This window comes from Dipodomys ordii, unplaced genomic scaffold (genome assembly GCF_000151885.1).
Source record: "Dipodomys ordii isolate 6190 unplaced genomic scaffold, Dord_2.0 Scaffold28, whole genome shotgun sequence".
Lineage (NCBI taxonomy): Eukaryota > Metazoa > Chordata > Mammalia > Rodentia > Heteromyidae > Dipodomys > Dipodomys ordii.
In genome coordinates, this window is record NW_012267244.1 from 6,421,966 (window position 1) to 6,447,929 (window position 25,964).

The following is a 25,964-nucleotide window of genomic DNA, read 5'->3' on the forward strand; positions in this document are numbered from 1 at the left end:
CTTTTGAGCAGTTCTGGATTTTTTTTTCAAAGCTGGTGTCATGGTTTATTACTTACTTGCAAGATGCAGGCTTCCTTGTCTATATCTATAAGTGATAGGAGTCTAGGTTTTCTCTGACACTTTCTCTCAAGTATGAAGAAGATTTATTTGCAATTGTTCCTACCATCCCAAACACACAAGACTGTACCCACATAATATTGTCACCAAATGGACCTTCCGTATCAGACATTCTTCTTCTGTATGTTGAACTAGCCTCAAGTGCAAAATAAGTTGCTTCAGTATCTAATATGTACACTTTTTTATTTCACATGATCTACCCCCATATAGTATGCTATAGCAATTATTTACATAGCATTTCTCCATTGTAAACAATGAAGAAATTGTTTACAATGGAGAAATGACTTAAATATGCAAGACACAATGCATGGTTTACAGACAGACACTGTGTCATTTCATTTATAGAACTTAGGTTTCACAGATTTTTGGTATATATAAGGGAATCCTGGAGCCAACTCCTGAAGATATAAAGTGACAATTTTATATTTTCTTCCTACACTGGTGACTGGCCACTAAAAGGGAACAGATTTACTTAGTTCTTAGGGTTTTCCCTTTAACTCAAAGTGAAATTCTTCTCCACTTAAAGTATTGATACCTAATAACACTTGAAATCAATACACGAGAAAAACCAGTGATTAAACTGACTACACTATATATTTCAAAGGATTAAAAAAAATTCTTCTAAATTTCTATGGTATGTCCAACAATTTCTTTCAATGAAACAATCTGATGGGATACAATCATTTCTCATTATTTAGTGTTTATAACACACACCTGCAGAGATTTTGAAAAATACAGAAGTCTGGGCGAGCCACCAAAATTCAAATTCAGTAGAGCTGGAAAACTTTAGAGAAAACCTCATGAAATTGAGACATGAGCAATGAGAAAGCTACACTTGGTTAAAGTGTAAAGATCAGATACACTACTTTTTCTCCATTACATTAATTTCAATGCATCTTCCACAATGTCAGTGGTAGTAGATCACTTTTTTTTACAGTGAGAGCAGGGGTTATACTGTGGGGGACTGACATACAAAGCAACAAAGAAATAATCTTATAAATGTGTTAGAAACAATCACATGAAAGAAAAAAAAACATTTGAATACAAATCTTAAGGTTCATTTCCCTAACATCAACTTATCTGACCTTTTATGCTTGACTCAGACATATACAACTTATTGCAAATAAGGGAAACCATGGGACCTATGTTTCTTTGGGCCTGGCTTACTTCCCTTAATATAATTTTTTCCAAGTCTTTCCATTTCCTAACAAATGGGGCAATGACATTCTTTCTGATGGAGGCATAGAATTCCATTGTGTATATATACCACAGTTTCTTGATCCATTCATCTACTGAGGGGCATCTGGGTTGGTTCCATATCTTACCTATAGTAAATAATGCTGCAATAAGTCGTGCTGGTAGCTTTAGTGTGGTCTTGTTTGTAAACATTTGGGTAAATGCCCAAAAGTGGGATTGCTGGGTCATAGGGGAGCTCTATGTGGAGTCCTTTCAGGAACCTCCATACTGCTTTCCAAAGTAGTTGAACCAGTTTACACTCTCACCAACAATGCAGTAAGGTTCCCTTCTGTCCACATCCCCTCCAGCATCTGTTGTTATTAGAGTTCTTGATTATAGACATTCTAACTAGAGTGAGGTGATATTTCAATGTTGTTTTGATTTGCATTTCTTTTATGGCTAGTGAGGTTGAGCATTTCTTCATGTGTCTATTGGTCATCCTTCTTTCTTTTTCAGAGAAGTTTCTCTTTAAGTCTTTAGCCCACTTATTTATTGGGCAGTTGTTTCTTTGAGGATTTGTTGTTGGGGGGTTTAATTTTTTGGGTTCCAGGTATATTTTAGATATGAGACCCTTGTCTGTTGTATGGCTAGTGAAGATCTTCTCCCGATCCATGTGCTTTCTATTGATCTTGCTAGCTATGTCCTTTGCCATACAGAAGCTCTGCAATTTCATGCAATCCCATTTGTCCAACCTTTCTTTGATTTGTTGTGTTTCTGGGTCTCTATTAAGAAAATTTCGGCCTGCGCCAAGGAGATCTAGGGTTTCTCCTATTCCATCCTGTAATGTTTTCAGAGTGTCAGCTTTGACTCCGAGGTCTTTGATCCATTTGGATTTGATTCTGGTGCAGGGTGATATAAAGGATCTAGCTTTAGTTTTCTATAAGTAGTTAACCAATTTTTCCAGCACCATTTACTGAAGAGGCTGTCTTTCTTCCATTCTATTTTTTTAGCTCCCTCATCGAAAATTAGATGGCTATAGGTCTGTAGGTTCATTTTTGGGTTTTCAATTCTATTCCATTGGTCCTGAGGTCTGTTCTTGTACCAGTAGTAGATCACTTTTGTTTTGTTTTCCTTTTTATCCATTTCTTACTTTCACAAATTGAAGGGAATGATCTATAGTGCAGACTGAGTTTTTTTAATTGCTAGTTTCATGATGTGAAAAGCAAATAGGAAGAGTGAAGAGTCATTCTTCTGTGACTCTGTTTCCCTGAAATGTCATGTAGGCCACAAATGCCAAGTTTGCCTTCCTGTTACTATGGGGATGTAGGTTTCATCTGTTACTCACTTTTAGTTAACTTATAGAGTTGCCAATGAAACACAGATAACTAACAATTAGGTGAATTAATATGGGTACTAGTTATTGTAAATGCACCTTTGTGAATATATGCTACCGGTTATTGTTTATGTACCTTTGTGAATATATGCTTACAGTATAACTATTGGCTAATGACAAGTATATATTTTCAAAAGACTGTAATAAAATACTTCATAGAAATAGAATTGTGTGAACCACAGTTTGTGGAATGCTGGAACCTGAAGGATTGGTATTCAAAGCTAGACAAGGCAGAAAAGATGGTACAATTTCATTTTTAATTAACCAGAAAAATGACAGACTGGATACTGGAGGTATGGCTCAATTGGTAGAGCACCAATGTGAATAAGAAAGCCAAGTAAGAATGTGAGACAGAGAGAGAAAGAGAGAGAGAATACTGTTAATTTTTTACAATGGGACATTCAACTATAGAAAGTTCAAGTGTAGTCTTGATCACTTTGGTTTTTCTATACTTACTAGCTTTTCCCTAAAAGTTCTTGCTTTAGGAAATTCAGAGATAAGACTTGGCAGGATCATATCGAAGGTCTACTTATCTGTATGTTGAGATTGTAAGGGAAATAAAGTTTCCAAATTATAAAAGTTCTTTTATTTTGTTTTGTTTCAATCTCTTTAGTTAAAAAGAGTTCTCTTCATGCAATTATCCATCTAACATTTGGTCCAAGGATTTGGTCATTATTTATAAATTGTTGTGACCATGTCTCAGTATCCCCTCTATCATCTAGTGTTTCCCTTTCTTTCTGAGGAGACACTGAGTCAACCCTTTACTTGAAAGTAATAATCATGGAAAGAATTTGGTTATCAAGCCAAACTGACATAATCTCTAATTAAAACTGACATGTTTCTAAAGTAAAGCTTCTCAGTCACTCTTAATCTCTGTAACTTCCTTTAAATTTCCATCTCATTACTTGCTTTGTTAACTCAATAAATTTCACACACATAAAGTATTTGTGTATTTTTTTTCTTTTTGCATTTTGAATCTCTATACTGTAAGAGATTATAAAAATGACCCTTGTAAATCAACACTCTTGTAAGCCTCTTTGGCAGTTTCCTAAAAGGGAATTCCTGGAAGCTTCCAATAACTTTCCTCTTTGAATGTGCTGTGATATATTTTGGACACGACAGAGCAGCAAACAGCTTTTTAAATATTTATAGTCTCAATGCCATGTACACCAACTGTGTTTGCTCTTTCCATTTCTTTATGTGCCAAGGAGACAAGCCAAAGTACGGGAAGAAAACACTATCAGGACACAAAGTAAGCTTGTCTAATGTGTACCCTGCAGATGTAACCTAAAAGCGGAAGAGTGAGGACTGCTCCCTGGCTACATAGGGATTTCTTGATTAACAAGTCAGCTGGAAACAGTGCTCCTTTATAAGTAAATTCTTATTTTTAATACTTCATGAATCAAGCAAAAGAGTGCTGGCATGTGTCAAATAACTCAACAGTGATATTATACCCCTCACAGAGCATGTCTGGAAGTGAAAAGGTGAATAGGTAAATTCCAGGCAACATTGTGAGGCTACTCATATAAAGGCTACTCATATAATTGCCCGATCCATCCCCAACATTCACATAGCAGTAGGTTATCGCCTTAGCGTCTTGCTGCTCTCAAACATCTCTCCCTTATAAACAGGAATCGAATGATTCACACTTTAATGAGTTACATTTAATGTTACCTTATATTGATATTACCTGGTAATGTCTCAATTCCAGCTACAAAATAGAACCATTTAAAGAGATTCTCACTTAATTGGCTTGAAATGGAGCCCAGAACTTGGCATACTAATAAACATCCAAGGTTATGAACTACTTCTTCTAGATAAAACTGCATTTTCCTATTGTGGCCTCTGCTTCTATAGCAGCCATGTTTATGCATGTGTGGGTTGCAGAACACATGATTAAACCACCTGGGTCCATCCTGTAAAATGTACACCCCTCTGCTCTTGACATGAACTCATCAATACTGAATCATGATGTGTGTAGAACCTGTGAGTGTGTATGTGAATGTATGTATTTTTGGGGGGAGATTTTAAGGAGGGAGAGAAAGAAGGGTTGATGGGGGTTAGGAGAATGAGACTGGCAGCAGTGTGCTTTGAAAGCATGGTTAGCAAACTCACTCAAAAATTAATAACATTTTATTTATAATTCTTCTCTCATAGAATTAATGTTTGATCATTCGAAGTGCTTTTAGCTCCTCTTTGCTAATCAGAAATTGATGGTGGGATATCTCTATGTCATATGTAATTATATTTTAAGATCTATAATTTTTAATTATGTACACTAAGGCTTGCACTGTTTGCAAATACAAGAACGATCAAATTTAGACTAGGAAAAAGGCTTTGTAATAAATGTACATTTTAAAATATAACAGCATACATACATTTTATGTAAATACCCATAAATCTGTCATTAGTTGATAATTTGAAAATTGTAATGCATGCAGAATTTTAGAATTAGGGGCTTATAGTCATATTTTTTGAAATGGGAAGTATTTTAATCTTTTCTCTTTCTCTCCCCTTCCCTCTCTCCTACCCCTATCCTACCCCTACTCCTCACCTCCATCCTCTTCTTGTTCCCCAAAGCATCAGATGAAGAAGATCCAACTTCAGCAGGTAAAATTTCTGTATTTTGAAAACTATTACTATTTAATTTAACGTATTTTATAATGGAGACTCAATCTTTTTTGAACCCACTGTATTGTGTCACAGTGAATGATGTTGACTAAGAATTTTGAGTGAAAAAAAGTTTAAAAAAATGACCTAATACAGAGGAAAGAAAAACAGAGCATTGACATTAAAGAATAAAGAGAACTGGAAAAAAATGAGAATATTAACAAAATAATTAAAGTGGTATGTTGAAAAGGTTAATTTTCTTAAAGATTGAAAAAGGAAACCTTCATGATCAAATGCTTTTTCTTTTTTCTTTTTTGATTGATCCTGGTGCTTAAACTCAGGGTCTAGATGATGTCCCTGAGCTTTTTCGCTCAATGCTAGTGCTCTATCACAACTTCACTTTGGGTTTTTAGGTGGTTAATTGGAGATAAGTTTCATGGACTTTTCTTCCTGGGTTGTCTTCATGTTCTGATCCTCAGATCTCAGCCTCATGAGTAGCCTCTTGAGCACCCTGCACCTGGCTTCAAAAACTTTATTTTTTTTAATCAGATAGGCAAACATACATATATGGCAGTCAACATTAAGAATAACAATTACATGGGTACTTAATTACTTATTTAAAAAATTAATCTTTACAATTATAATGCAAAGGTCTGAAAACCACCATGGCATTGTCTTTTGCTCAGGAAATATGAATTTATGAAGCGTTTGAAGTAACTACATGGAGAATTCAAATAGTAGAGGAGTAAAGCTATTTTCAACATGGTTCCAGGACAAAAATGGTTAAAACCAAGACTGAAGCCAGACAAAGTGTGAAGAATAGCTCATTTAATTAACAATTGGTAAAAGAATTACTCTAGTAGACTAACAGAATGACAAAAATGGAGTGCAGCCTGAGACTGGAGGCATTAGAGGCTCTGAAATAAAAAAGTGCACTTCAGCATTAGATGAACTCCTTCTTAGTAACTGAAGAATACAATTAATACTGAGACAAATCAGCAGGGAATAGTTACTGAATCTAAAGGTTAGAATGACCCTTGGTTGTCCAAGAAGCAAGGAGTGTTGTACAATTATTGAAATGTTGGTAGAAAATACAAGTTCAATTCATAGAACAAACATATTTCTACGGCCTGATCTCCAACTTCTTGTTGCAAGTATTTTAACTGCAAAAATAAAAATAAGAATTCATACTTTATATTAGCAAACAAAATAATTACCTTGTAATCATCTTTCATAAAATCCCGTAACACATAACTATTGCAACATATGATACCAATTATAACTACCTTATCAATGGACTCACAGGCTCAGATAAACTCTCCTGTTTCATTTTGATAACATCATTAGATTATTTCAATGAGATAGGAACTCTCTCATTCATTCCTACTCTAGAAAGTATTATACTATCTTTTTTTTTTTTTGGAGCATCCAATTCACATAATTCAGTAACACACTCATGGATCCTAAAAGCTCCTCTTCTTAATGTCTGACATTGTTTCATCCTGACTCCAAAGCTTTGTTGTTTTCAGGATTGTGCAAAAACTTTCTCTGTATTTCCAAGTCTTGACTGAATTTTCTCTTTGGATATCAATCTATGCCTTCATCCACACTTCTCTAGCCTCAGTTAGCTCCTCTCTTCCTATCTGCTTACATTCTGTACCTTGTTGTTGTTTTCTGCCAGATTCTTTTGCAAAATAATTATTCTTTGCATAAGAATTAATTGCAACCCAGTGATAGATTTGTTATTTTCAAGTGGTCTTAATAACTTCTCTGTTTACTACTATCAGTTCAGTGAAATATTATTTTCCCACAATGTTGATCTTATATCAATGTGATATGAACATCATTGAGTTCATGCTTTGAAAACATTTTTGTTAGTAGATATAAGCCCATATTTTTGTTTTGATTTTTTTACACACATTTGCAAGTTAGAAAAAAGTGTTTAAATTAAATGTTTTAAGTATATAATTTTAATATAATTTAATATAATCAACCTTGAAAAAAATCAGTCATACAGATAACAATTATTTTAAATTAAAACTGACAATTAAGTAACTTAATTTTATCAAAACACTTGAGAAAAAGACACTCTGGGTAGTTCATAAATATTGAAAAAATATAATAATATTTGTTAAAAAAAGAACACCTATGTTATACTTGAATAATTGTGGATTATTTTAGTTCTTATTAGGGCTTCTTGCCCCAGATATTTCACATTTACTTTTCTTAACTGAATGTTTAAAATTCTGTTCATGTGGATTTTCATATTTGCCAAATATGTGTCTTTTTTGTAAAACTGCTCTTTATAATTCATGTGTTATGATTAATCTTCTCTGTTCTTAGATTTCTCTCTTTCCACTTTTATGTGGAATAATAAATTTTCTGGCCCCAAAGTCATTTTTGGTTGGCTTTAATTTGTTTTTCTCCCATATGATTCCTCCATCCTACTTAAATTGTCAATATGATGCAATCATTTTACCACCACAATAACTATAAATTAATTCAAATTTCCTGTCCATTCAGGGTATCTTTACCCAGTTCATATTCTTCAGATTCACAAAATCCCTGGACAAAACTCATCCAAATACATTAATATACTATTTTTTTCTAATAATCCATGCCTTAAAGTAAAATAATAAGATAATTAGAAGCTGTGCACTGGTGGCTCATGTCTGTAATCCTACTTACTCAGGAGGCTGAGAGCTGAGGATCATGGTTTGAAGTCATCCCAGGCTGGAAAGATCATAAGACCCTGAGACCCTTACCTACAATTAACCACCAAGACATCCAGCTGTGGCTCAAGTGTTAGAGCACTAGCCTTGAGCAAAACAGCTCAAGGTGTTAGAATAACTTAGACTCTGCCAGAAAACCACCTGTACATCCAGATAAGAACAAAGGATAGGTTTATTGCCTGTTAGGAGACCAACAAGACCCCTTCTCACCAGGTGAGAGGAAGTGCCTGCCTGCTATTGTCTCAGATGACCTTTTGTTACCTCCAGGATTTGGGGGATCTCACTGCCTTATATGCTCATAGCTATGCCAACAGGGTGCTCTTTCAGAGAAAGAGGGGTAGGGGCTGATCATTTGCTGCCTCTACTACATGGGCCTAGTGTTGTCTAGGGAAAGAGCATGTTAAGCCATGAAAGAGGAGGCTTCTGGGCTAATACAAGTACCTTACCCAGGCCCTGAGTTCAAGCCCCAGAAATGGCACCCACACACTAATTTATAGAAGTAAATAAGGATTTTATTTTTTCTGTCAAGGAGTCACATGCTTCTGTTTGGTAGTAATCAATATAGATATGTTTTAAGTTTTAAAATGATTATTGTTGAGTAAATCTGTATATAATTATTTAAGCACCTTCCTGAATAGATATTATTACTCAATAAATTATTATTGAATGTTTTCATTTGTTGGAATTCATGTGACAAATCTAGGTTGTTTTGCTGAACAAATACACAGAATTGGATTCATATTTTAATAGGCTTATATTCTCATTATTCAAAGTTATTTTAAAGGAAATAATAGATTTATGTCTCAAAAACTCTATGTTATGGAAAAATAAGAAAGACAGACAAAATAAATCTGAGGAAAATACTAAGATATTAAACTGTGCTTTGCACATAACATAATGCTACACAGTAATATGGGACTTGCCATCTATTACAGAGGATTTTTGGTTCACCCTTAAGTTCTTATAATACTGACATTATTAAAAAATAAATACGAGTTTTCCACTCTATTTCTGTGTAACTCTTAAATAATATAGATTAAAGAATAAAATACTCATATTTTCAAAATTGTAGTCTGGCTTTGGTTGTTCTTTTATTTGCCCTTCTAAATTATCTTGTAAAAAGCAACTGCTTAACAAGTGGAGCATCACATTGATTTATAGAGAAGATCCAAACTACTTGGCATCTGCATGTCTAGTCCTGGGGATATGCCCACCATTGATTATGAAGCATCCATTTTTAATCGTTTTCATCTCACAATGTCCTGAGAGGAGGTATTAACCTAAAGGAACATGTTCTGAAGCATCTGAATTATGAAGGCAGTTCCGCTGAACACCTGCTTTTATAACTACTGGAAGCTTCCTTTTATTTATCCTAGTAGAATCCAATGTTCATTTAAATATCTCATTTCATTGAAGAGAATAACGTATGTGTGAACTAGACTAGACTGGGTTGTATTCCAAGATCTAATTACAACATAATGAGATTCATATTTTTAAAGGAGACATAACAGATACTGTACCTCTTCCCCCACCAAAAAGGGCTCACCTTTAGAGATGATCTATTTAATTCAATTGTATTGCTGTGGCACAGTTAATTTCTGGAAACCAGTTTTTGAAATTTCCTGCACTATCTCTTTATGGCACTATACCATCAGTTATCCCTTTATTAGCATAGAATTGTACTACTGTACACATTAAAGACTTCAGTCTGAACCTCAAGGACAGTGTCCAGGCCCAAAGTTCAAGTCCCAGGACAAGCAAAAAGAAAAACTCACAGGAAACAATATTTGGGCTGGGAAGGTGGCTCAGTGGTAGAGTGCTTGCCTTGCATGCATGAGCCCTGCATTCGATTCCTCAGCACCACATAAGCCAAAAGAAAAAAGCCAGAAGTGGTGCTGTGGCTCAAGTGGTAGAGCACTAGCCTTGAGCTAAAGAGCTGAGGGACAGCGCCCAGGCCCAGAGTTCAGGCCCCATGACCAGACCCCAAAAAAAAAATAAAAAAAGAAGACTTCAGCATAAGTTATAAAAGGTGTGGTATTTTTCATGTCTTCATAAAGCTTAAGTGCCAATAAGATTTTTAAATATAAAGCTGTTCATATGACTTCAGTCCCAGTGGGTTAGAGGATAGAGGTCATTGCCTTGACTCAATAATTTCTGAAGAGGTCTCTTGTGACCTCTGTGATCTCATGGACAAAGCATTCATTCCATTACTTCAGCACATTCACCAGGTCAGTGGAAATACTTTGATAAGTTTATATTTAAATTAGCATTTTGATCATTGAGGAATATACTTAATTAACATATATACAAAAGGTAATAGATTATTGGCTACCATAAAGGTTTTAATCTAGAGGCTAACGGTAGCAAAATAAAATCTATTAATTAAATAGCATACACATTGTATAGTTATAGGAAGAATATAGTAATAACGTATTTTACTCAGCTTTTGAAATATGCAACATTATTGCCAGAATAACATTACTTCCATTTATGATGAATTTTTGCTTTCCTAATTATGATGCAGGATTGTTTTATATCTTTTTCCATTTTCTTAGAGTTTCATTCATTTGGTAAGATATTTGCAATTATTCTCCAACACATGAATTTTGAAAAGGAATGATATCATATCCTATTATTTTCTAATCAACAAGAATAGCTTCTGTATTTTTATCTTAGTACATTATTCCCTTGGAGTGCAAATTAGAGCTGCATATTCTTATACTTGTTTATCCTTATGTTTATAACTTTCTTATTTTGTTCAGTCAGAAATATCTATTTGTCCAGAAACACTCTGATGTGTTCAGCAAATTTATCTAGTAAATTTTTATCTAGTAAATGTTTTCTAGTAAATTTTATCTAGTAAATTCTTGTTTGTAAATATGAGACTTAAAGTTTATTGCTAAAATACCTACAAAACAGTAAGAAAATTATTTCTCAATAGAACAAAGAAGAAATTATTGCTTCTAAAGAATTGCTTTCCTAATTTAAGGCCTACTTCATTAATTGATAGGTATGTAATAGTGATGTTGAGGTATGGGATAGTAATTATGTCTTAAATCCTTATTATATCTTCATATTTTTGTTGTTGGTACCGTTGTTTTTGTGAATGTGCTGGTCCTGGAGCTTGAACTCAGGGCCTGGGTACTATCCCTGAGCTTTTTTTTTGTACTCTAGGCTAGCAATCTGCTACTTGAGCCATAGCTCTACTTCTGGTATATACTTTTATGATTTAATTGGAAATAAAAGTGTTATGGGTTGGGTGCCAGTGGTTCACACCTGTTATCCTACCTACTCTGGAGGCTGAGATCTGAGAATTGCAGTTCAAAGCCAGACTCGACAGGAAAGTCCTTGGTTCATGGCTCAAGTGGTAGAACGCTAGCCTTGAGCTGAAGAGTTGAGGGACAGAGCCCAGGCCCAGAGTTCAAGCCCCAGAACAGACCAAACAAAGCAAAACATAAAAGTGCCATGGACTTTTCTGCCTGGGCTGACTTAGAAACATAACCTTCACATTTCAGCCTCCTGTGTAGCTAGGATTGCAGGTTTGTATTTCTTCTGTATTTTTACTAAGATAAATTTGTTAGTAGAAAAGAATCCTGATGCCTGTGGGGAATTTACAGGATTGTATGTTCCATATTTCTGTTTAGACAAGATTAAGTATAAACAATCACAGAAAATAAAATAATGTCTTCCTACTTAGAGCTCTCTGTATCTTTACTCACATATCTGTGAATACATATGTATTTATATAATCTATTATCTTTCCTTAAAGAGTAAAACTGGAATTAATAGATGAAATCTTATTGTCATGAAAAAGAAATAAATAACTGGGTATGGCTTGAAATGACTATTTCAGTTATATTTGTGAATATCTAGAAATATATACACTTAGGTAAAGTTTTGTATTGTGTGATGATTTAATTTGGTCTTGTTTATGTAATGAAAGTTGTTGTTATTATTGTTGTTGGTGGTGGTGGTTGTGGACTTGTGCTCTTTAGCTCAAAGTGAGCACTCTACCACTTAATCCACTATGCCATTTTCAGTTTTCTGATGGTTTATTGGAGATAAGAGTCTCATGGGCTTTCCTGGCCAGGCTGGCTTTGAACCGCAATCCTCAGATCTCAGCCTCCTGAGTAGCTAGGATTACAAGCATGTGCTACCAACACTGGGCTATGGAGAATATTTTCACTCACAGAATTTATATTGGATGCATCTTAAAATGAGATTTCCTTCTGCCAATAGCTACTTAGACTATATGCATCCTGTTTATGTCTATAAGAGGGCCAAGAAATTACATTAGTTTTCCTGAAACAAATTTAAGAATCTTGAGATTCCTCTGATTAGATAGATTTATGTCACTTTTGGTACCCCAGAAGCAAACAGCAAGTCAAAACCTTCTTCTAGAACTTGAGCTGAGGATCATGATCTATTTGACTATGGTGTAAATGCATGATTAAGAATTGGACCATTGAGCTGGATGCCAGTGGCTCACCCTATAATCCTAGCTACTCAGGAGGCTGAGATCTGAGTATCATGGTTCAAAGCCAGCCCTGGCAGGAAACTCTATGAGACTCTTATCTCCAATAAACCACTAGAAAACCAGAAATGGTAGAGCGCTGGCCTTGAGCTGAAGAGTGCAGGGAAAGTGCCCAGGCCCAGAGTTCAGGCCCCAGGACCAACAAAAAAAGAAAAGAAAAGAATTGGACCATGTTCTAAGAATAGAAACATGAAATGCATAGGGGGTCAATAATAGATAAGGCCAACTGGAAGCAAGAGCACCTCTAATAATTTCATAGTTATTCCCTTACACCTTGCTTGCTTTCCTTATTTTTTAAAAATATCCAGTAAGACTCTAGTAATCTGATTGTCATCAAGTAAATTTAGTACACATGTCAGTAGCATTAAAGTTTATATTCACGTTTGTATAGTTACACTGTTGCTTTTAAACCTCAAATTTACCATTTTTTAAAAATTTTTAACCTTAATTGTTTTTTCTCATGTTAATAAATACATCTCCCATACTTCCCAAACTTTTCATAATGGATTATCTCTTTTGAATGAATCATTCCCTTCCAACTTTTAGGATCTCTTTTTATACATCAACAACTAAATTTGCTCTGTCCTTCTTCTTAGATTTCCTACTTCTCAAATACTTCTGATTATAATCCTCCTATTCCCCATTACAAAATCTGAACATCAGCTTAATCTTCTTTGTGGGAACATTTAAAATCTATTACATAATTCCATTAGTTAGTCAGTCCCATCTGAATTTATTTTTTATTTGAAAATGTATCAAGAAACTGTAGCCCAAACATAATAGTTTAATGTATAAAATATTAAAGAACACTCATTTATATTTGATGAAAATTTATACCTAAAAGAAAACTGAATGACCTAATCTATGTATAGATTCATTTTTAAAAATGTTAAAATGTTGAATGTTAGCCCTAGAGGTGTAAAGCAATAGTGACTGCATATTTTTATGATCATATTTCAATCATTAATATGTATATTTTATGCTTACCTTTAGACTACATGAAGAAAAGCCAAAAATTAAACATTTTAGTGTTAAGACTGAAGAGATCGTTCACATCCATCCCAGGGGACCACACGGAGGCAGGCCGGCACAAGAGAAAGATTATTATAAGGTTTATTAGAGGAGCCATATTTCCCCCGAGACAGAGCACATGACACCTATTCCTATTCCAGTATCAGGGGAGAGTCTGGTAGGTAGGAAGTGAGGTAGATGGGAGCTCAGGTGGGTCTGGGCAGAGAGAGGGAGGGGCCAGATGTAAGGCAGGGACTCCAGGGCTGGGACGAGCTCACATCTGGGTGGAGTTGAGGAACAAATGTGGGCATAATGCTTATAAAAACTAAGTACTGAGAAAACACCAAAGTTTAAAAAGTAGTAATAAACATACTATTATTTAGAAAAGGCATATGAGTGAAAAAGAAAATATCTCTAGCTCTTTAGAGAAATACAGCCTGTATATGTTTATGTGTGTGTATGTGTAGGATATGTTTGTCCACTTTTAAATGCAGAAGGATTTTAATGTAGTAATCTTAAACCAAAAATTCTATTCTCTGGGAGTTCTCAGATTTACTATTAAGACTGCTTTCAACTGATTGGATAAAGCCCACCTTCATTATCACATTATCAAGTTTAATCTGTTTTCCATAAATCAATTTGTTTTTCAGTGTTAATTATATTACCAAAATATTATCACAGAGACATCTATCTAGTCTAGTCTAATTTTACAAAGCAACTGGGTACCATAACTTACCCAAGTTGACACATAAAATTTAGCCACCTTAAGTGCCAGAAAAAAAGAACTGTAAGCACAAGTTATTTTAATTTCCAGCAATCAGTTTATGAAGAAATGAGCAAGCAGTATTTCCATTATATAATTGCAATAAATGCTGTCTCATAATATATTCATATTTAGATCTGGCGACTTCTTTAACTTCCAGTGCTCCTTCTAGTGCTCTCTGCTCAATTCATCTTTAAAAAACAGTATGTCAGCCCTTTCACTCTCTCTGTCCCTCCCAACCTTGTAGAATATGCATTCAATTTTATGACTATATTCATCACTTCTGTCTTCAATTCATCTTTTTAAGCTATCTCCCAATAACTGGGTCTGGTATTTTTGTTTGTTTTCAGTCCTGGTCTGTACCCCCACAGTGAAATCCAATAAAAATATGAATGAACAGGTGTTATCTGTAAGATTTTGGGGGATTTTATGACTAAGGGAAGGCATTACACTTTCTAGGTCATTATATATATATATATATATATATATATATATACATACACACACACACACACACATATATATAGTAAAAATATATATATATATATAGTAAAACACACTGAATGGCAATGTGAAGTCTTTGTTTTTCATTGATTTTATCTCCTACTAAATAGGATGTGTTACCTGTAGTCTTTCCTTCTCCTGTATAAAACGGGGTAATAGCCCCATGCTAGTGGTTTGCTTTTAAGTACCAATATAATTATACATTTTATAAAATGTTTTGAGACTCTAAGCTGTTATCTTAACTTTCCATTATTATTGATATTATCGTATTATTGTGATTTTGATTTTTTTTGTAGGTTATTGGGCTTGAACTCAGGGCGTGGGCACTGTCCCTGAGCCTCTTTATTCTCAAGGCAAGTGCTCTACCATTTGAGCCACAGCACCACTTCTGGCATTTGAGTGGTTAGTTGGAGATAAGAGTCTCACAGGAACTTTTTAGCCCAGGCTGGCTTTGAACCATGATCCTCAAATCTCAGCCTCCTGAGTAGCTAGAATTACAGGCATGAGTCACTAGCGCCTGGTCTTGATCATAGGTTTTCATTAATTTATAGACTGAGTATTTGGTGTTTTTTAAAACAGAAATTACTGTAAATAAATATAGCTATGTAAAATTTGCATTAGATATATGTAATATACAATGCACAACATATAATATGTATTATGTATACATATAATTGTGTATATATGTATGTGTACACAAACATTTTAAGAGGAAAACACTAAATTTTAAATCTAGTGAAGAAATATATCCATGTAGCAAGGAAGATCACAGCTGTAATCTCAGCTAATTGAGGTGCAATGAGATGATTTACTCTATAAAGTCAGCTGAGAAATGGTTAATGAGACACTATCTCCTAGAACAAATAGGATTTGGTGATTCCCATCTGTAACTCAAACTGGATAGACACTAGAGTTAGTCTAAGGCCAGTTGTTCAATAGTACAAGACCTATTCTTAAAATAACAGCACAAAAGGTCTGAGTCTAGTTAAAGATGTAAAGTACCTCCCTGGCTGGCAAAATGCAAATTACAGTACTGCTGAGAGAGAGAGACATAGACATCCAAGGTTACATAAAATACCAGTAAAAGAATCAGGATTCAGATTCAAGTGCTCTCTAAAAAAGACTTCTGCTTATTCAGCTGCGTTCAACCTTTTATTTCCTTGTAATGAGTTTTAAATATTACATTACCCTTTTAATTGTCAAAGTTATATAGCATGATTTAATTTTTTGCTGTGCATATATAAAATTCTACATAATGCCATACAAATTTTATATTTTTAAATGCTTTTCTCAATACTATTGTAGTTTATGGTCCTTGTAGACATTTTGAAAAAGAATTAAATAAGAAACAAAAATCTCCTTGGTGGCCTTTAAGCATATTGCATATTTGTACTTTTAAAATGTTTTGCCTAGGTTGAGTTCTAGTTAAAGCTCTCCTTCATAAGTTAATGTCTTAAGCTAAAACGTTTAAAGTCAGATTCTCTGTGTATATGTATGATTGTATGTTGGGTATATTTAAGATTGAATTCAGGGCCTCCTCTGGCTTTACTCCCTGAGTCAAGCCTCCCAGCTTTTGTTTATTTTTTGTTTGTGAGACATGGTCTCCCTTTCCTGGCTGGCCTTGTATTTAAAAACCTCCTGACTCTGCCTCCATGGTACAGAAGGTTGCTTCAGGGACACCCTGCCCATCCAGTCTTCATCAGATCTTATGATCTGCACCTATACAAGAACTAGCACACCCCACCTTTTGTTAATCAACTAGGATCCACCCTAAACCATAGCACAATTTTTTTTTACATTTGCATTATTATACAAGATGTGATCTGGCCTTGCTGATTTCACTCCTTCAACAGAAGAAAGTACCTGGTTCATTTACTTTGCCCTGAGAGCTAATAATCTTTCTTCTTCAAGCCTTCTAGTAACAGTCACTTAGCATTTCAGTAGATTAAAGACAGAAACTGTAATTTGCATCTTTCTTGATTTCATATCACCCTGTTGTCACCTGGAAGCCCCAGTCCTCCTTATCAATAAAATAAACATGAACCCAAACCCTGGGCATTTTCCTAAAGTAAGCAGGGCTGTACCTGCACTGGCCCTTGGCCTGACAGGTGGCTGCATGACTACATTGTCATTCAGTCTGATCTAGATGCCTTCTCCTCAGAGGCGTTTCTCTTTAAAATATCAAAGAGTATGCTTCATTTTTATTTTTTTGCATGGCCTTCCACCCTATTTGTGTCTTTAATACTATTAATAATAACTTAGTAGTCAGTTCATGCTACTTCTGAACCTTATTTATTTTTTTATCCAGGCTGACTACAAACTAAAATTTTTCACTTCTGTATTGTCCAGGGTTTGATATAAGGTAACTGTTTTCCACATAATTGCTAAATAAGTTAATGAGCAAACTAAATCCTGAGGATTTTAAGAGCATTGTTAACCTAAGAGCCTGTATGTGTTTTCCCCCTTGTAAAAGAATAGTATAAAGGCATGACAGATGTATTTTCCCATTGATGCAACAAATAAAACAATAACAGGAGTTACTTGTGAAGAATTTTAAAGTTGCCCTAAATTACTGTTTAGATTCCTTGGCAGAACAAAAAGCCACTATATTGATTTTTGTTTTTCTGCTTTTGTTGCAGTAGAGTTCTGCACTCTTTGCCTAGTGACAGTAACTCTCTCAGTTAATAATGCCAATAATTTAGCCACTGTTAGCAATTAGTGGCAGAAAACCACAACACTGATTTTAAGAACCTCAAAAATGACCAGATGAAGAATATGGTCAGCAGTAGGAGGCAGGGTGGATCTCTGGCCACATGGGGCCAGGAGAGGCTTTCAAGTACAACTGGTTACTGAATTTGGGCTCCAAGAGGTCTAAGGGCCTGCACTGATTTTTTTTAAAGGACTATTACCACCTTGCCATCTCACTACTCTCACAGATGTGTTTAAATAATTATTTTGGCATCTTTTCAATATTATTGTACTAAAAGACTAAAATTCTATAAATCAGGTTATGAGTGCAAGGACGATTTTGAACAATGCATTAAAATATATTTCAAAATGTATTTGGTATAGTATTCTGGAAGATATCTTTTGAGAAAAGGATACAGACTCTCAAGTGCTAAAATATATCAAGATATATACATTCAATTATTTTCTGTTTCTAGAAATACACATTTATTTATTTATTTATTTATTTATTTGGGGGTCCGGTCATGAGGCCTGAACTCTGAGCCTGGACGCTGTCCCTCAGTCCTTCAGCTCAAGGCTAGCACTCTAATACTTGCGCAAAGGAGCCACTTCCGGCTTTTATTTTTTCTGCTTATGTGGTGCTGAGGAATCGAACCCAGGGCCTCATGCATGCAAACAAGTGCTCTACCACTAAGCCACCTTCCCAACCCAAAAATACATTTTTAAAAGGTATAAAATGTGAAACTTTTTAATCCAATATAAAAATATTTACTATACTGTTTGATTTTGTGACTCTTGAAAAAGAATAGCAAAATAGATCTTGAAACAAACACAAGAAAACATAACACTGTTTTCCAGCAAACATGTTAACCAATTATTTTTGCCACAATTTGAGATGCTCTTCTTAGAGCATAACACCTACTAGAGAATTAAGCATCGGAAAATCTTGCAACTCACAAATTATTGCTTAAATGTATATGTTGGAACGATAGTAAAATACACAGTAACAATAAGGCTTAAATAAAATAGAAACTGAGTGTAAATGTCTATCTTTCTAGGAATATTTCAATATTCTACATCTTTGCCCTTCTAAACATAGAAAGTTTTATGCAATTTTTTATTTATAGGACTACCAGGAAGCCATGGAAAATGCTGATCCATGGATCCCTGTCAAGCTAGCTCCTAAAATATGATAATCCTTAGTCCAATAATCTTTGGCCACAATTTGCTCCAGCAAATTATCAGACTTTTAAGATTTCTAGGAATGTGTAGAGGTAGAGAAGAGAAAGATTAGCATATTATTAAGCAACTTGATTTCAGTGATTTTCTCCACTTTTAGTTTATCATCCAACATTTGGTGGACTATGGGAGATAAAACTACTGACTCATCTCTAATGTTACTCTTATTCTGGAAATGAAAGAAATAATAAAAATTGGTTTTTTCAGATATTCCTTAATTATACTCCATGAAATCTATATCTGTTTTTAAGGACCCTTCACAGCCAGACCAGCCTCTTTCGATTCATGCTGTACACGTGTCCCTGTCACTTCAAAACGTTAATTCTTGTTTTTCTGACTAGAGCACACTTTCCTTTCCCTCACAGTTGTACTTTGTCTACCTTTTACACTCATCTCACGTCTTACCCACACTGTCGCCATAACCCACACTGATTTCTCATTTTCCAAATCTCAACTTGTGTAGCCATTTGAAATAATTTCTATAGATAACTGACATTAACATGATTGGCAAAAGTGTCTATTTTCTGTCAGGATACAAGATCTAATACTGCTGTCCATGTGAATTATATTTCTGTGAGAACGAAAGAAGGGACAGATGAGAGGCTGGGAGAGCCAATAACTTCTATTCTTACATCCAATTTAATTTCAATTTTTTCCATCTGATGGTGACTCATCCTACCTTTGCATCCTCAATAATGCTGAAGACAGAATTAGGACTATCATCATTTTAATAATAAATTAATAAATAAGTATCCATAATATGGGAACAGTGTGACAATATCCTTAATATACCTCCAGTATATCCTTTGGAATATGTGCAAATTACAGTCACATCTATCACATTTCTTTAGGTATAACATACATTAGTTATTTTCACTATCTACATAGTTACTTTCCTGAGGCTGCTGAAACAAATTATTTGTGAGGGATATGTTCTAGAAACTTTACAGATTTCTGAGACCATAGATAGTACCTAGCCATAAAATTCTACTTTGATTTCATATTCATGTATGCATGCATGAATATATGCACATACATAACACAAATTTATTGTATTTTTCTACCCTAATTAAGCATTTATCACAGCTTATGGCTATCAATTGGATAATTTGGGGCAAGAGAGTGAAACAAATACTCATTTATTTTCCCTCTTTTTCAACTTCAAAAGTAGATTTGCTCTTTTTATTGATGCTAGTTTCAGAATGAATTTTTTTTCTTTATGGTCAAGAATTTTCACTTTTTCATGTTGAGATTGCACATTACAACTTTTCCTTGGTATATTCAAGTTGCTAATATCATCACTCTTCTACTTTGGGGTAATTATTAAATAAGGTAAGAATTCCTTGAAATGCTGCAATATTGAAGCAATTGGTCTGATAACTACGGTGGTTACTAAATAACTGATGGACAGATAGATTACATAGTGTAGATACACATTAGAAAGAATGTTGATTCATTCTGGGCATCAATGGCTCATGCCTATAATCCTAGCTCAGGAGACTGAGATCTGAGATCTGAGAATCACAATTTGAAGCCATCCTGGACGGAAAAGTCCCTGTGAGAGTCTTATCAACAATTAGCCACCAGAAAACCAGAAGTAGTGCTGTGGCTCAAAGTGGTAGAACACTAGCCTTGAGAAAAAAAATTCAGGGACAGCACCCAGGCTCTGAATTCAAGCCCCACCACCACCACCACAACAACAAAAAACCAAGATGAGTCATGCTGTGGGCTGGATGAAACAGAAGCACCAAATTTATTGGTGCTATTCAACACCTTATGCATTTAAACCCTTTACAGTTGTTTATTTTTTACTTAGGAATTTTAACATTTTTGAACTACAATTGACTAAAGAAAATTGAAAATACAATTTTCCAAAACTATGGATAAATGGGTAGTAAGCAGGATCCATCACAAGCTTCCTGTCTTTTTATACTCTAGAGTTCTTTTCTCTATTGTGAAAATACCATACAGAGGGGTTACAATTACATGGGCAAGGTCATGAGTACAATTTTATCAAGCAGTGTTGCCTCCTCCTTTGTTTCTCTCTTCCCATCTCCCACCCAGTCCTCCCCAACACACCCCCTCCACCCCGCCTTAAGTTGTAAAGTTAGTTTTTCCACATAATTTCTTGTGCATCTCATTGTTGCAATGGGCCCACCTGTATCCCTATTTAAATAATTTGTTTTTTCCCTTCCCCTCCACAAATTATACCAACATCAAATACAGTGAAAACAGGGGTTATACCGTGGAGGAGGGACGTACAAAGAATCAAAGAAATATCTTATAAATATGTTAGAAACAATAGCAAGCAAGAAAGAAAAAAAACATTTGAGTCCTAATCTTGGGGTTCATTTTGCCTAACATCAGCTTACCTGACCATTTCTGCTTGTGTCAGACATATACTTGTTATTGGAAATAAGGGAAACCATGGGACCTATGTTTCTTTGGGCCTGGCTTACTTCACTGTTACTTCACTGGCTGTTTCCCCTAAGGTATTTTCCATTAAGAACCTGCCTCTTAACTCATAAGTGTGTTAGTCATGCCCTTCAGTTGCATACAGCAGTGGCTTCCCTCAAGAAGTTCAGCATCAGAGAATTTATCTACATTCCTATTGATTAGCAGAATCCAAACTGAGTCTTGATTGGACATTTGCTTGGTTAGTGGAATTAGGAGAGCTAGGGAATTGAAGATAGAGAGAAAAAGCAAAACTACAATAAAAAAAAAGGTCAGTGCTTCTCATCTGGACAGGTGTCTACGGGTCTTCAAATTCTGTTCAGGAATTGAAGGGATATAGGAGCTCCTGCTTTGGCTTAAGTTGGTTGCACAGATCTTCTATCTTTTCAATTATTTCTGTATAGTGTTGTATATCTGAGCTCTGACTCACAAAATCCCTGGTCTGTAAAGATTGTGGGATATATGAGCTCATTTTGTGTCTGGAAATGTAGTTCAAACACATGACTCTTTATTTTACCTTGTGATCAAACCTTGTGATCAAACCTTGAGTCTCTCTCTTCATCCTGATGTGAATACAGGGCTGGGTTTAGAATGTTTTGCTGCTTATCTCTGGTGCCTTGGTGACTCCTTGTACATTTTCTCTCTTGCTATCTTTTTTGTGGTTCCTATAGTTCTCTCTCCCTGAGTTATAACCTTTTTTTTTTTGCAGTCAAAACAGTGAATGCTTTTAGTCTTCCATCTTATACCTTGACTCCACCATGGTGATTTAAAACAAGTCTAGTTTTTTCTCATAGCTATGAAGGTCTGATCTCTGAAATCAAAATATCAGTAGAATGTGGGATCCAAGCAGTTCTTTTTGTATCTTCTAACATGTTATTTGGGGCATGCTTTGGCACCACAAACCTGAAGTCCCCACCACTGCAATTGCTCCTTTGGCCTTTATCTCATTTTCTTCCCTTTAATTGGTGTCTATTTTGCTTTATAAATAAAGACACCTGTAATCATTGTCTGAGTAATTTAAGTTGATCCCACTTCAAGACTGTTAAGTATTGTGTCTACAAAGTGCTCATTTATTTTTCAATAGAAGACAATTCATATGTTCTAAGAATTTGCATATGGGCCTGTTTTTTTCGAGGGGGCTACCATTCAACCAACTATGGCAGCCAAAATAGTCTTGCTAAATATTTGAATTAGGGTGGCATTTTCTATTTCTCAAAAATTTAAATATGCATATTAATGGATGAAAAATAATTGGTGGGAAATTTGGTTCCTGAAATTCTTCTAGTTTGCATTTTGTGGAGGAAAGTTAGTTATATAATATAATTATCAAATTAATGTTGTGGTCAATGAAGCATCACATATACCAGGAATAGAGCCTTCAGATATTTAATTTTTTTTTTAAAAGAAAACAAAAATGCCCAGTGCTGGTGGCTCACACATGTAATCCTAGCTACTCAGGAAACTGAGATCTGAGGATCTTCTTTCAAAATCAGCTTGGGCAGGAAAATTCTTGAAATTCTTTAACTAGCAGAAAACCAATAGTGGTGCTTTGGCTCAAGTGATAGAACACTAGCGTTGAGCTGAAGAGGGACAGCACTCAGGCTCAGAGTTTGAGCCCCAAGACCAACAACAACAAAAAGAAAAAAAAGAAAAGAAAAGAAAAAGGAAAAACAAAACAAACAAATGTACATAAAACATAAAGATCTTTTCAGTGCCTCAGCCAATAGAACTCAATAACAATGTAACTGATGAGAACTATATGTTGTTAGAAATAGGTTTGGGTAAAACCCCAAAACAAAACAAATCTAGTCAGCAAAAATAATGTTTATATTACTTTAAATCCATATGTTTTAAAAACATCTGTAGAGAGGATAAAACAAATGTTCATATTTTTAAGCATGTTATGACAGCTCCATTTCATTTAAAAGAAGCAATGACATTCACAAATCTGTTCTAAAATTTCTATTTTTTTTGTTTTTATTGTAATGTATAACTACCTCCTATTATCTAACATTTTAATTGAAAACACTGGATTTTATACTTTGAAAAATTCCTTTAAAGAGGATGGCAATAATTTTAACAGGCTTTAACACAAGTCTAAACTCCTTGCAGATTCAGGTAAGAATTCCAAGTGTCTAGTATGATGTGAATGTGACTCCTGGGAAATCAACATGCTCAGGAATTTGAGGGATAGAACAGAAAATACCAGTAGATTGCTGTGAAAAATGTGTCAAGAAAACATTTTAATGAAATTTCTTCCACTTTATTTAGCCGTGAACTGGATAGTCAATAAATATGTGTATTTCTATTGCTGAGTATTAGAGCTTTGCCAATTTCTCTAAGCCATGATTGATAGAAGCAGATAAGAGCCTGTGTTCACCATCTGTCATGAAAGAGTCATGCTCCTCAACTGGACAGAGATTCTTTATACAACTTTAAACACTATCACAGTAGCACATTTCATGTTACCTTTGCAAAAGAGAGACAGTCTTAATGTCACATAGCTGACTATTGTTTTTCTTGTTTCTTGCTATACCACTGACAATCAATCTATACTGGATATGGGATGGTTCTCCCTTATACAGGAAGTATTTTGGAATTATGTATACAAATTCTTGAAAAAAAAGATAGACAGATTTAGATATGCATTATAGAAAATTATTACTTTAGTGGCTAATGTCTTGTAGAAAGGAAACAGTGAGTTTACAAATTATAAAAAATTGGGGCTGGGGGTTTAGCTCAGCAGAAAAGCACCTGCCTGGTGTGTGCAAGGGCCTGAGTTCAGTCTTCAGCTCTGGAAAAAAAGAAAAAGTATATATTAAAAAATGAACATTTTTTATAATTGGCACTGGGCCAATTAACTTTTGCTTACTAATGGCATAGCAGAAAAGAGAATTTTAAGATCTGTATTAAGAAGACTAATACATGACTTCAAAGAAAAGCAGATGACTTTTTGAAGGAAGCTGACAAGCCCTCATAAAAGGTTGGCAGCATCTCCAAGTTAATTGGGACTTAAGAAAACTAGAGAAGGTGCAGGTTTGTGTGGAACTAGAGATGGAAATAATTGAATAATGGCTAAGTATGATAGTTTGATAGAGATGCCTGGACATTTTAAATAGAATTGAAGACAGGGGAAATATTTTTAATTAAAGGAAGAATAGAATGATCATCAAAGAGATAGGACTTTATTGTTGAATATGTTAATTATCTTAGTGTCAAAACTCAGAATTATTTTACCCTGTATTTTGATGAAACAAGGAAAATGTAGATAAGTGTTCAAAGTATTGTAATTTAAGAAATTAGCTATGTCCTGTGTGAATAGTTTTAATAGATATGTGAAGGAGCTGACAGTGAGTTTGACTAATAGGACTCTATGAATGTGTAGTTGTTGCTTTTAAAATCAATAACCACAAATGAGTATTATAAATGATTTTCATAATGTAGGTTTGTTTTTTTAAATACCTAAATATTCTGTAAGCAGTTTATTATAGTAAAATTTTATTTGAAGATGTCCTTTTATGTGCATTCTCAGAAAATAAAGTAATGTAAATACAAAGTAATGATGGGGAGAACCCATAAAACAAACAGGTAAATAAAAACTGTTTCTTTTCTTTTCTTTTTTTTTTGGGGGGGGTCTGGTTGTGGGGCTTGAACTCTGGGCCTGGGCACTGTCCCTCAGCTCTTCAGTTCAAGGCTAGAGCTCTACTACTTGAGCCACAACACCATTTCCGGCTTTTTTCTTTTTGCTTATGTGGTGCTGAGGAATCAAACTCAGGGCCTCATGAATGCAAGGCAAGCGCTCTACTACTGACCACCTTCCCAGCCCCAAAAACTGCTTCTTAATGATAAAAATCATTCTATATCAAAGCTGTTTACTAACAATGAAATTAGTGTCTATACTGGAAAGCAGTATGGAGGTCCCTCAAAATACTAAACATATGACCCAGCAATTCCACTTCTGCATATTTAACCAATAGAGCAAAAACAAGGTCACCTAAATCTACCAGCACAACCATGTTCATTACAGTTTACTGACTATAGTTGAGATATGGAATCAGCCTAGATGTCCCTTCCTGGATGAGAGGATCAAGAAAATTTGGCATAGAGACACAATAGAATTTTCCTCATCAATCAGAATGAATGATAGTTTAAGGAAATGAAAAGACTTGGAAAAAATTATAGTAAACGAAGTAAGCCTGACCCATAGAAACACAGGCTGCCTGGTTTCCTTCATTTGTGGTAGCTAGAATATGACTCTAATTCTACAAGTAAACATACTGTGGAGTGGTACACAAGGAGTTACAAATGAGTTAACTGAGATGCAATAGGCACAAATAGTGGGATTCTCCAAAACAGAACAAGTCAAAGTGCAACAAAATAAGTACCAAGAAATGGGTATTTGAAAGAAGGAAAGGTGGGCCCAAGGCAGAAAGGTCAAGGAATAAAGGGGGTAAAGAAGGATAACACAGGCAAGAATTCACTGTATAGATGCTGGAGGGGATGTGGACAGAAAGGAACCTTACTTCATTGTTGGTGGGAATGTAAACTCGTCCAACCACTTTGGAAAGCAGTATGGAGGTTCCTCAAAAGACTTCACATAGAACTCCCCTATGACCCAGCAATCCCACTTTTGGGCATTTACCCAAATGCTTACAAACAAGACCACACTAAAGCTACCACCACAACTATGTTTATTGCAGCATTATTTACCATAGCTAAGATATGGAACCAACCCAGATGCCC

General features: G+C 34.9%; 1 protein-coding gene across 2 annotated transcripts in view; it reads left to right on the top strand.

Moving 5' to 3' along the window:
* Edil3 (EGF-like repeats and discoidin I-like domains 3) overlaps positions 1–25,964 on the top strand; it is a 408,082-nt gene that overhangs the window by 133,674 nt on the left and 248,444 nt on the right. Inside the window, exon 3 of one of the 2 annotated variants that reach the window (XM_013015845.1) lies at positions 5,267–5,296. The exons of the other annotated variant lie outside the window; for it this stretch is intronic. Coding sequence (XP_012871299.1) covers positions 5,267–5,296 — 30 coding nt within the window. The remainder of the gene's footprint in view (positions 1–5,266; positions 5,297–25,964) is intronic. 2 annotated transcript variants of the gene reach the window in all.